Source organism: Dysidea avara, chromosome 6 (genome assembly GCF_963678975.1).
Source record: "Dysidea avara chromosome 6, odDysAvar1.4, whole genome shotgun sequence".
Lineage (NCBI taxonomy): Eukaryota > Metazoa > Porifera > Demospongiae > Dictyoceratida > Dysideidae > Dysidea > Dysidea avara.
In genome coordinates, this window is record NC_089277.1 from 38140545 (window position 1) to 38154046 (window position 13502).

At 35.6% G+C, this 13502-nt stretch overlaps 1 protein-coding gene across 1 annotated transcript in view; it reads right to left on the reverse strand.

The window, feature by feature from the left end:
• Positions 1 to 589: 589 nt before the first annotated feature.
• The window catches only part of LOC136259464 (uncharacterized), a 45070-nt gene continuing 32157 nt past the window's right edge, over positions 590 to 13502 (reverse strand). Inside the window, exons 9-15 of the mRNA XM_066052949.1 lie at positions 9763 to 9904; positions 9575 to 9709; positions 2102 to 2257; positions 1906 to 2052; positions 1682 to 1857; positions 1119 to 1154; positions 590 to 815 (exon numbers count right to left, since the gene is read on the reverse strand). Of these exons, the coding sequence (XP_065909021.1) occupies positions 695 to 815; positions 1119 to 1154; positions 1682 to 1857; positions 1906 to 2052; positions 2102 to 2257; positions 9575 to 9709; positions 9763 to 9904 (913 nt within the window). The 3' untranslated portion in view covers positions 590 to 694. The remainder of the gene's footprint in view (positions 816 to 1118; positions 1155 to 1681; positions 1858 to 1905; positions 2053 to 2101; positions 2258 to 9574; positions 9710 to 9762; positions 9905 to 13502) is intronic.

The following is a 13502-nucleotide window of genomic DNA, read 5'->3' on the forward strand; positions in this document are numbered from 1 at the left end:
CATTTTACAACTCAATCAAAATATGGTATTCCATACTTTCAATCAGCTTTACAGTGATTAGAATCACTAATAAGTAACTTAACGTATAACAAATAAAAATTTGCATTTCTATGTATTTCACACATGACATTAAGATTGATTTTCCAACATCCGGTCACAATTATAGTCCAAAAATTATTAGCTCTTCACTTCAAGCTTGCTGTTCAGTTTAGTCTTTGGATTTGTGCAGATCTAGTCAGTTATTTATGTGGTACTGTATATGGAAATCTCATCAATCAGATTGTTTACAAAATAAAACTAAACAATTTGCTCACATAGGCTACTTCTGTTTCTTATACACCAAGTTACTTGCCAGTTTAATCATCAGACAATGCATACTGAGCTATGATTATGTATATATTGAATTCAGCACATTTAAACACTGTGCATAAAACTTTGCACCATTCTATTCACAAATCATCTGTACACATTGTTCAATTGTGTATCACAAGCAATCTGAAATTGACTGTAAGTGCATGGAACTGCTTTAGCTACCAAACAAGTACTCACGCCCATGCATGGTACTATATACACTAACTGCTCGTGTGTACATATAATGACTGATAAATATATACAATATTTACACATGTTACTCACAGTCTATAATATTGTTATTATAATTGTGTTTCTTCATAGTGTTGATGCTGAGGCAATACTACTGTAGCTGCCATGTCAATTCTCCTATTGAGTTAAATTTCAATTCAAAAGAGTGGCCTGTGGGACCATTGATCATACAACTAGAACTTGGGTAGTGGTTGTTGGTTGTCAAACTTTCCCTGCAAGTAAACAACAAGAACTGTAGTAAACATTATCTGTAGAAAAACATGTATTGTAGTAAACAATTAAATTGTGAAGTAGCAAAGTGTATCCTGTAACTCTGTGTATGTATCCAAAATTTTAAGTCACCTTTATGGCAGCTTTCATGAATTGTACAAAGAAACAACCTAACACAGCAGTTACAAACAGAAATAATTTTTTCCCGTACCACTTAATACTGACACTATACATATAACATTCTTGAAAAGTTGCATTATAATTAAAGCAGCAACTAAACCATACACTACACATGTTTACTCAACTCCGTCCTCTTGTTTACTGTACAAGCTTCCGGTGACCTGTAGTGATATACCAGAGCTTGGTGTGAACAATAAATGTGACAAAACAGTAGAAATAGAACATACACCTGTACTCAAAATATGTTAATAGATCAATCACTCCCAGTTTCGGATAAATGAGGGGCAGATAAAATTAATGGGTCAGATAACTGCTACTAATGCTCTATTAGAGTAATTGGTTGCTCTATTAGAGTATATTACTATTCTATTAGACATAATATGACTGCTTTATTATGTATGTGACTGCAGCCATGAAAACGTCTCAAGAATTAGAGAATTGTGAAACTGGTCTCCACCCTATATCCTATTACTTTTCTCGTGGTAACCATATACTGCAGCTCAGCTGTTGATGTACAAGTACAAGCCAGTGGTCTACTATGGTGCAAACTATAATATCTACAGGGATGATATTGCTCAGGGAGTCACATACATCCTGTGAGCATCTTTGCTTACTATGTAACACAATGATGGAAAATAACGGAACATGGACAACTAAATCAAAATATATGACAATAGCTACAACCAACCTGTTACTCAGCACTGTCTTCACCCTACTAATAATCTCCTTTGCAATAAGAACAAATGATGTCATCAGTGGTAAAAAATAAAATGGGATCAAGACTGCAGCATGTTCACTGATCTGGTCCACATTACCACACTGGTCAATACTAAAGGAATGATCACTATCAAACACTGCAGTTGTCTGTAACAAACTGGATCATAGACTAGTTAATACTTGTATAGTTATTACCTTGAAATGATCAGTTGATGTGATCATTACCATAAGCAAAATATCTCCCAATAAAACAACCTCTAAGATATTAGTGCACAATCCTTGGTATGGTTGAATATACATGTATACTGCCACACTAATCATCACCAGTAACATCACTGGAATCTAGACATAATTACCAAAGTACAGTGGTGTTGACAATAATGTACCATACCAAGTTTCCAGGAAAGGCTGTGATCAAAATAATGAAGAGTAGTCTTCTTATTAATTCAGTTGGTGCCCACCAGTAATACTGATCAACAAAAGGCTCTTGTAGTAGTTTCTCAAACATAGCAGTCCATAGTCGTAATCTTAAACAACCTTTGATTTTCTGTTATTAGACCAAATCATAACACAAAATTAATACATCATAGCTAGTAAGTGCTTCATTGCAATATTATGTGGCCTGTTTTTAATCAGCAATTAGTCAATTACTACAATCAAAATTCCTAAAAAATATTCATGTAGGAAATGTTTTGTGTGACCATGTCATGCCTTTATAATTATGAAGCATTTATATGCATGCATGTGTACATGGACACATTCCAAAATTATTAGTAACTAGCAGAATGCTTTCTTTTGTTTTGGAAACAACACCATTTTTAACATACTTTTGTGGTTTGTCTCTTATTTTAACTACTGCTCTATCTGGGCCACTTGTGACCTTACAATATGTTCAGTCATGATATAGATGGTAAAGGAAGTTCCCTTGGTGTATAGACTCTGATACATGGCAGCTACCAATTATTCACCCTTTATGATGATGACAATTGAAAGCTTGCATGATCATTCAAACCTAAAGTTACACTCTCATATTTTTGATATGCAGCAAGTAAGGCTTGAGAAAATAGTTATCTGTGTTGCTGTCTGTATGCAGTGGCAGTTGTATCTCACTGTACTTGATACTATCAGGAAAAGGGAATAGCTCTCAGGTAGCTCTCCCATAGAGTTTTTCTCTTCACAAAGTGAATTTATTAATGTAGTGTGTATACGTACCTTTGTTATGGCTCAGTCTCACTACCCACCATCTATGCAGCGAAGATCTGCATTCCATAACTTTGGCTGCATACACGGTGTGTTTCCTATCTTGTATCAAAATGATATGCCATATATATATATAATATGTGACCCGCTGAGCGAAAACCCTACTAGTTTGCATAAATCTGTTTTTGAGAAAACCACATTGAAATACATTGGGTAAAAAAAAGCATTCTACAAAAGTAATTTTATGTCACATATATTGTACTTTGTGTGGGAGGATCAAAGTGATTCCTGTACTGTATTATACATACTGCCCATACAGTACAAATTAGCAGCATAACTGCTGTATGAGTCATACAGAACAGTTATACAGCTGCTGTAATTGGGCAAATATAGTACCTTAATTGGGCAAATACAGCACAGCTGGGCAGATACAGTACAGTTATGTGGAGAATTTATTTAAGGAAGGTTACAAAAACAACCCACCAGGAAAGTACATGCATAACACTGTAAATCACTAAAACCATCCTAGGTCTGCACTGATTATGCCAGCATAATTTGGGGGATAATAGCATAATGCCAGCACAATAGGCAGCATTGGTTTTCAGAAAAGCTAAAACTTTTCCTATTTTGCATGATGCAGAATGGGATAGTGTGCAAACACGGTACAAATCAGAATTACAGCTACACTGTAAAGAAAAGATTAGTTGAAGATCGATATACTCTAATAGAACAGTCACTGCATGTTGAAATTATCTTTCACAGATGCATTAGATACTCTAATAGAGCATTCAAAACACAATTTTATATAAGTATATCTGGAGCATAATGGGACACAACTGGGCATATTAGAGTATAATAGGGGAAATTTTGGAGCATTGCTTAAAAGCATAATAGGAAATTTCCAAACAATAATAGGCTCAGACCTAAACCACTCAAACTAATCTTACCAGTCTGTTTTACAACTAGAAATAGGTTGTATAAGCACTTACTGATCATGTGACCATAAAGCTATTTAAACACGACTACACTAAGATGATTGATCACGTGCGTGACATTGTAAATCACTAAAACTAGCCAAACTAATCCTATTAGTTCATTCTACAACTAGAAATAGGTTACATAAACACTTACTGATATCCTGATCACCAAAAATTGCAGTGGCTTGAGTACTAGATAAAATTGCTGAGAACCAGATGACCAGGAAGTACAGTATAATACTTAACGCACCACCTATGCTTGTGTGTACCAAAAATACAGCACTTGGGGGTGTCTCTAGGCAAATATAGCACTCGGCTTCACCTCGTGCTGTATTTGCCCCTCAACACACCCCCTTGTGCTGTATTTTCCAGACACACATTTAACAATAACATGGAGCATGGCATAGTTGTAGCTGAATATGATACAAGACAATATATACTAGGGTTGGCAATGAAAAAACTGACCCCCTTTAAATTAAATTGTAACTCCCGGGATGGAGCCTACAAGTGTTGTAGGTTTAAACTGTAGGTTTGGTAGAGAGCAAATGCCTTTCATTTGGGATATAGGCATGTCCTAAATTTTGGCTCATATCCATAAAATGGGCAGAATGTTGTCCATTGCTTTTCTTTATTATTGCGTGGAGTGCTCTACAAATGCAATTACTGATTATAATAATAATTATAGGTGATTCACTGTATTTCAAATTTTGCTAAAGCGGTGCTTTACAGTTCTTTAATAAAAAATCAACTCACTCAAATTCACTTAACAAAGTGCAAGGTTGATATACTAACTCTCAGACACCTTTTTGGATACCTTATTAAGTGGAGCTTTAGTGTTCGCATGTCAACATAAGCTACTCACGCTATGATTTATAAACTCATAGCATCTGTTACCCCCAACAATACACATCCATTTTCAAATGTATTATGATCACCATTCTTTTTATCATTCATGGAAACATTGAAACTCGCTAAACAGCATGCTGATGCCGCTGTCCATTTTTATTAAAAATGAAAATGCACATTACAGGAACAGTAATAGGAATTGTCATAATATTAGCCTACAGTTTTGATGTAGAATTTGGTAGGATTGATCACCCAGAGTTGGAGGAGAAACTATAGAGGTTAATTTTTCATTGCCAACCCTAGATATATATAAACGCTATAAAAATGGAGGTGTTTATTTACACCCTAAATAGGGTGTTATATTACACCCTAAATAGGGTGTTATATTACACCCACACCTTTAGGGGTGTTTCTTTGCACCATTAGGGTGTTTTATCAAAATTGGTGGAAATCCACAATCAAAAGTGATGCTTGGTTGTTAGATTATTAATACAAAATACTAACCATTATAAACAAGGTATAAATGAAAGCATGTAGCTATGTTATGTATTGTACATGTGTTATGAATAGGTATATAGACTTCCTTTGACATTAGAGATGGTAATCCTCTTAGCAACCTGTGACACCTATCCCAGTACCCTCCCTTCAAAGGGTCAGCCTTTTTAGTATTCGGTGTTATTTAACACCCTAGTGGGAGTTTTGTAACACCCTGATGAAGTGTAATAAAACATACACAAGAGAGCCCCAGAAACATAGTAGTTAGGACACCCAAAAAGGTGTTTTGGAACACCTTTGTTTTTACAGTGTATACATTTACTTTATTCATGTATTTAAATTACAAGTAAGAAGTGCACTGGATAAGGCTAGTTATGCTGTACATAATTTGGGTTTCTTCTGGTTTTATGGTGCCTCTGACATTCTTGATTAAATTCTAAATCCTAGAAGTCTTCCATCCCACTGTTGATCTTGTTGTAGCTGAGTGGAGGGTGACTCCCTTAGTTTTTGTCAACATAATATATTTTTAGGGATGTTGAGGTGGAAGCAGTGCCATTAGTGTTAACCAAACCTCACAGACACATTTGTATCTTGTGTAATTTTTGGGCTCATGGTATTTACATGTATCAAGATACATGGTATAGTGTACCGTGTGGCCAAGAAGCTGGCGCGCCACATGATGAGCATATTTACAGGAAAAAAATAAGCATGATTTTTACACATATGTAACTCCGTGTTCCCTCCTCAAATTGGAACCATTTTTATACTGTAAATGTCCACAACCTTCAGCTCCCCACATAGAAAATGTGAGCAAGATTGTCTAATGCAATCGTGAAATATGAACATTAAAAATTCAGCTTAATTGCTTCGTTGTTTTCTTTGTTTAGGGGGCTTGGGGGAGCTTAGATTATTATTTTGCCCACTTTACAGCAACCATTATAAAATGCAAATACATAACTTGATTTTCTTGAGCTTTTATTCACTTTAAGAATATATTGCAACACAGTCATCTGCCAAGCTTGGTGTAAATCTAATAAACAGCCTTAGAGCTATAGACGATTGTTTGTATTTAAAAAGATATACTTGCTGTTATGCCTACAGGGTTAACCATTTATGGGAATAGCTTAACAATCAGCATGCGTATAAGTTAACCACCATAGCTCAAACCTTTTGTCGTTTAAAAGAAATCGGATTAACAGCTGTAGAGTTATAAGGTAAAATCCAAATAATTGTAAATCATGGGGTCAAAATGCTCTAATTGAACAGTCATTGTGTGGTAAAGAGGTGCATGAAAACTGTTGAAAAAGCTTACCAGTGTTTGAACCAGGGACCTCCATACTAGACACCCAAATCCTTAACTACTGAGCTGCTGTCATTACAGTTGTTCACCTTACTTAGTCGCTACCTTACAAATGAAAATTTCAGCTAAAATCTACTCAATTCATAATTTCATAGATCTACCAATGGAACATTTTATGTGTGTTCTATTAGAAATCCTTGGAAAAAATGTGTGCTCTATTAGAACATTACAAATAAACTTGTGCAATACAATATCTCTAGTATTACAATGAATCAAAGTCAATGTTAATAGTACTGATCGGTGCACTGTTAAAAATAGGGTGTAATCCAATCACCTTTGGGGGAGTTCTAACTGCTGTGTAAATTAAACTCCTTTGAAGTGAGTTGTAGTACTCCCCAGGGGTGCTCTAGGAGCAACTAAAAGGTGTTACAAGGGCATTGCAATACTCCCTAAGGGTGTTCTAGGAATAGCTATAAAGGTGTCACGGTACACTTTAAAGATGTTCTAGTGCTCTCCATGGTGGAATTTTGTTGAAAAGAAATGTAGGCTTGCTATAGCATTCCAGTAACCTTCATGTTGATTTCAATTTATACTCAATGACTACCAACAACAAAGCACATTAGCAGTACGCAATAATATATTTGCAACACCTTATACTTACCACATAGTTGTTTCCAAGTCACTCTTATAGAAGTTAGCAAACTGTACTTATAACCTAATTTTCAATAGAAGCATCCAATTGTGGGTTTCAATATACCTAGGTGTAGGCAAACATCCTTACAGTGGCTTAGCTATTATTGGGGAGTAAAATGATATTTGTGGTGTTCAACAACACCCCTAGTGCTACAATACTCCCCTAGGGTGTTGTAAATACCATGGGTGTACATGAACACCTTTACGATGGGTGTACCTGTAACACCTCATTTTAACAGTGTGGGGTAGTATACACTACCAATGTTCGACCATCATTGGATCAGGCACAATTTCTCTTTTAAACCTACAAAGAAAATTCCTGCTCTTGGAGAGGTCTAGGCCATAAACCCTTGCATGAAATATTTCAGACCTTCAACTTTCTTTGTCTGGCTGCAGGAGCTGCAAATGTGACCTGTCTGAATTTACTAAATTATTGGACAAAAATATGTAATATCTGTCAAGTAGCACTACTCGTAATGCTTGAAGCTACTGTAATCTGTGCTTGCTATTTATTATCATTTATTATTGTTTTTCAGTACTTTAAAAAATTTATACTGAAAAGTCTGAAAGCCACTGAGACGTGCTGCCAGTGACTCACCACATAAACAAAATTAATTATATTAAAGTAATTAGTCATAATAGTATTTTGTATAATTATTGTTGATGTTGACACTGTTGAACAGTGGCAGCAAGGACAAAGGTGCATTAATTTTATGCTTCTCTGACAGTATCAGCCTAGCTTCTGCACCTGGTACATATATGCAAGATCCAAATCCACTTATTATAAGTAAGGTTATTTGCTATCCTCTCTCTTTAAAAGTTTCTCTCCAAAATGTCCAGGACATTAGCCATATTGAAACGCTCTAAAAGAGCAGTCACCTATTATACAATTAGAACAGTCCAAAGAGGAAGGGTGCACAAGGGTGGTTCTCCACAAATCGTACATACATACAAAATGCAAAACAAAAACACACAATCAACACACAGAAAACACATTTACTTACAACATGAAAACAAAGTACACACAAAATAATATTACATGGCACCAAAAAAAATTCTTAACAGCACGAAAAAAAGCATCATGATTAGATAAGGATAGAATATTAAATGGGATCTTGCTCCAGATAAATGGTGTGTTACCAAAAAAGAGAAACATGTAGTGTACTATTTTGCTCTGCTGTCTTTTTAGTGCATACATTGCAACTGATTGAAACTGTTGAAAATCATCCTATTATGCTGGCATAATGTTGATACTTTTGTAGCCTACTAAACTTGAAATTATGATGGCATAATTGCCACAAGCCTTTCTACGGTGTGAAAAAATTTAACTTCTTAATTTTCCTTGTTCTTGTTTGTTTACTTTTTGTAACATAATAATTAATTGTGAACCCAGCAGCACATACAACATCAAAAGAGAGAATGGCACCAGACACACATTATCATAGATTAATTTTGTGCTGACCTGAATGCACGCACTCACTATCAGGTACTGAATGTGAAGTGGCCGTTACGCTTCATTTTCAGCTACTGTATGTTCAGCTCATGGCCATTACACAGTGTTATAAATGAAGAATGGTATGAAAAATGCCTTTGCAATCAATTCAAAAAGTCACATAGGCTTGAGTACATTATGCCTTTTAAATTACCTATTATTCCTTCTGGCAATTCTTTTTTATTCACCTATTATTCCCAAAATTATTCCTAAATATTCCTGGAGTAATTCCTGGAATTTTAAAAGCCAAATCGATATTCTACTGCGGCTGAAAATATAACCACTTGCAAGCATAAAAACTATACCCAAAGATCAAGATACTCTAATAGAGCAGTCACAACTAAACTTGTCTGACTGTTCTATTAGGGTAAGTGACTGCTTTATTAGAGTATCTTGATCTTCTTGCCCGATTTTGTGCTAGTAATGATTATGGATGTTCCTTTATGAATCATTACACAAAAAATGTCTGAACTCTAATTAATTATTCCTGAAGATCACTCTATTATTCCGGAATTATTTCCTGATTCTTTTTACCACCAATTATTCCAAAAATTATTCTGGCATGATGTACGCATGCCTAAAGACACAAAAGAGGGTCTTAGCCATTATTGAATTATGCTTGTCTGATGGAAATAGGCAGTCAGTTACAAGTGGTCAGTCAGAAGAAAAAATCTACTTTAACGATGTCATAGTAACCTATTGAAAGTGCTTCGGGTTGTACTGAAGGCACTTAAGACTTTATTATACCTAACCAACCTCCATGAAGGTATTATTAGGCTAATTTAATTCTTGTCAGTATTTTTGTGAGAGAGTGCAAACCTCCATATACAGTACTACTGTACTGTTGTATGTTACACATACCTTCACTTTTCCCAATACAACCACCACCAGAGTAATTATCAGTAGTGTACACACTATCAATACTAATATGGCAAATGTTGCTAGACCAGCATGACCTCCTGAGAAGCACTCAACTGTACCATCTACAAACCATCTCTATATAAATTAGAAACAAGGAATAGAAATACATAATTACCACAAGATCTTACCATTGACTTCTTTCCATTACTATCCCGCAATATGGGACAGTTCAGTATAGACACTGAAGTGTTCACTACATCAGTGAACAATAATAATATCAGTAGCCACACTCCACTCCATGATATAGAAATGTTGTAGAACTTTCTATAACTAGATGAAAATTAATAATGCAAGGTACAGTAATAGCTCCTGCAATTATAAAGATCAAGATACTTTAATAAATCCATCAAGAGTGTCTAATAAAACAGTCAGGTACAGCTGTAAAAATTACAGAAAATTCATATATTATCATTTTTTTCTGAACTGCGAGGGCCAGACAGTGAAAAATCTGTGGAGAATAAGATCACTTTGGTATGTATATTGGCCTTAATATAGTTCATTTGCATATCATACAATAGAGTAGTACTGTATCGTGAAGGTTTGGGCTATTCTAACCAAAAATACCACTCTAAACCAGCCTCGGCTTTCCTTCAAGACAGCGTTGGTTATATAATTTATATGTAAGTGTAAAATGTTTTCAGAGCAACCCTAAAAAGTTTTCAGGAAATTTTTAAAATTTCTGAATTTTCTGCTAACTGACTGACTGACTGCCTGCCTTCCCACCTGCCTGATTTATGCCTCCAGCCAAACATAATTCCACATAGATATGGCTATGGGCTTGATTTATTCATTTTTCAATGTCGCTACAGCCTGAGATGTGCCTTTTTGCCAACTGCAGCAGATACAGCATGATGGTTTCAGTACAGCTGGTTATAATCATATGTAGTTTCCATAGCAGCTGCATTGATTGCAGAGTTGTTTCTCATACTATTGTTCATAATTATGTGCTGTACATATGTAACGCTGTCTAATGGGTAGGGTAAAGCTTAAAAACAAAGTGGAATGGTCCTTCACGTTCAGTAATTAATTTTTGGGGTACACAATCAATCACCAAATTAATTTTCTAATGGATGTGGTGTCATTCTTTCTTGCAATGTGGTATGCAATGATTAACCACAAAAAATTAAACTAAAAGACTGTAAGGAAATTAGGAATTTTACATTTTAGTAGGATCATAGAAATAAAAGTTAACTAAAAAACAAGGGAGGTCATCAACATCTGCAGTAATAGCAGTGGGTATTTAATCCTTACTCACAGACTGTGGAGTATGTTGCCATTAGAACACACTTCAATAAGCACTTATAAATCCTCACCACAACAACACACAGACTTCCAGTTTGGATTATTCAATAGAACAACATTTGATCTCTCCAACCTACAGTACCACCCAGAGGTAACATTACACTCGCGAGCAGTTGACACTCATGTAGCCAATTTTCGACCTGCGATTTCTTTGGTATGTGTGTGCTAACTAACTCACCATGTGTAGCCGCGACATGTGAGTTCCCTCGGGTGACTTCTCCAGTAACCACGTGCCTTTGCACGTGAGTCGTGCGTCGTGTCGAGTTGTGGCCTATATTTGAGCACTTGCGAGGGATTGTAACATTACCTCTGGGCGGTACTGTAGTTGTAAGTAATTTACACCTACACAATGCAAGTTATATAAGCGACCGAATTTTGGAAAATCACCCATATGGGTGCATTTGCCACCTAAAATATTTAATGATTAAATCACAAACTTTATAGTGCAAATCTACTTGTTGATGGTTTTAGGCCATTGTTAATACCTTGAATTAAAAGAAAATTATTTAAATGTTTTAAAAACTGTGCCCTGCTCTTATTAGCAACCCACTAAACATGAAATTCTAATTATTTCACATGTGCCCATATGGGTGATTTTCCAAAATTCAGTCACATATGTGCAAAACAGTATAACCTATTGTTTACCACACTTCAAACACTGGTACATATTATTGAACAGCAACACTTCACTCAGTGACTAATTTTTAAACAGTCTGCACATTCTAATGAATTATGTACTAGGGAATTATTTGTGCTCTCTTGTTTCACTACATTTTAGACGTCCATTGTTTCATTACTTTTTGTTGATCCCTAATCAAATCTAAAATTCCAAATTAATTTTTCGTTTTACTTGCTTTTATAACATAATCATGAGTACCAAATCCACGCATATGGAATCAATAGAAATAATGGCACTGAGCATGCCATAAAATTAATTTTGCATCTGAATGCACAACCCAACAATAAATTACTGAAAAGTGAAGAGACCATTACGTACTATGTTCCACCTGTTACACATCATTATAATGAAGAACAGCACAAATCAATCCAGTCACTATGGAAACAAGGGCAAAAAATGTGATAGGAAGCCATGCCATGCTATTGCAAATTAACCCCTTGCATTGTCAGTGAAAAGAACTGGGACACAAAGAAGAATAAATGGAAGTCCATGATGTATGCATTGCACATACTGCAGTTGGCAAAAAGACACATTTCAGGATGAAGCTATGTCACACAGTGAAGAAATCAAGCCTGTAGCCTTATCCATTGTCAAGTAGTGCTTGTCTGAAAGCATCAGTTAGTTAATTGCAGCTAGTTAGCCAGTCAGCATAAAATTCTGTTAAATAGAAATTTTTAATAACTTCATGGAAATTTGTTGGAAATGTTTACTGGTGTTCTAAAGGCATTTACGGAATGCAGCTTGGTCCCAGGCTGTGTGGCTCCTCAAGCACTTTCCTAAACTGCAAGTTGTCGGTGGATAGTCACAACCTGCATGGTGTGGGATTTTTTCTGCATTCAACAGATTTTTTAATCACATGTTTCTGACTCCCTGCTACTGTGTTATAAAGGAAAGGTGAAGCTGTTTTGGGTGGTATTGTTGGGCAAGAAAACCCAAACCTCCATGACCTCTAATATACAGTACTACCATACCATACTGTACGATACCATTTTGGCATGCACATTCAAAGTGCTGCTCAGGTATAATATTATTGCCCTGGAAATATCATGGGAAGGCAGTTTTCTCATGCCTTTGATGGCCAACCAATTTACGATATGCTTTGACTGATTGCACTGAGGGATGCAGAGCATTGACTAAATGATTGTTAAAAACTACATTCTATTACAATCATTTGGGCAAGGTACGTATTCTAATCATCTTATGTCATTCATTGAGTAGACTCAGGAACAACACAACTAAGACTGCTACATTAAAAATTGGTTAGTAACTTATTTATACTGTAGTGCTAACTGCTAAGTACTTTATCTAATATTATAGTAACTTAATTACTGCCTCAATAGGGACATTAGTAGGTTTAATGTGGTACAAAATGACTAGAATTAAAAACTCAATTCTACATCTGACACCACCCAAAAATTGCATGTAAGATGCAAAATATCACCAATCTTTTTACAAAGGATCTGGATTTCACACTAAGATTCCAGATTCCAAATTAATACTGTAGACTCTGGTTATTAGGCGCATGCGCTTATAATTATTTGTGAAATTTACTATGCTTGTTAAGCGCATGCGTTTATAAGTTGCAGTAAGGAATTTCTGCTAGGAGGGCATTAGTTGTGCCCACTACAGTTTTCAACACCAGTTAATATTTGCTTCAGCCATGGAAACAGAAATCCTTAGAAGTCAGGTAGTAGCTACAGCTTTTGTTATTACAGACGGAAGTATCTGCTAGACACGGGCCTGGTGAGGCATCGAGTGTGCTGTGACATGTCTGATTTGTTCTGACAACAATTCTATGTAATACAAGGTGGCAGAGGTGATTTCAACCATATGCGTTTAACAAACAGGTGTCTAGCACAAGTCTACCATATGCGCTTAACAGGCAAT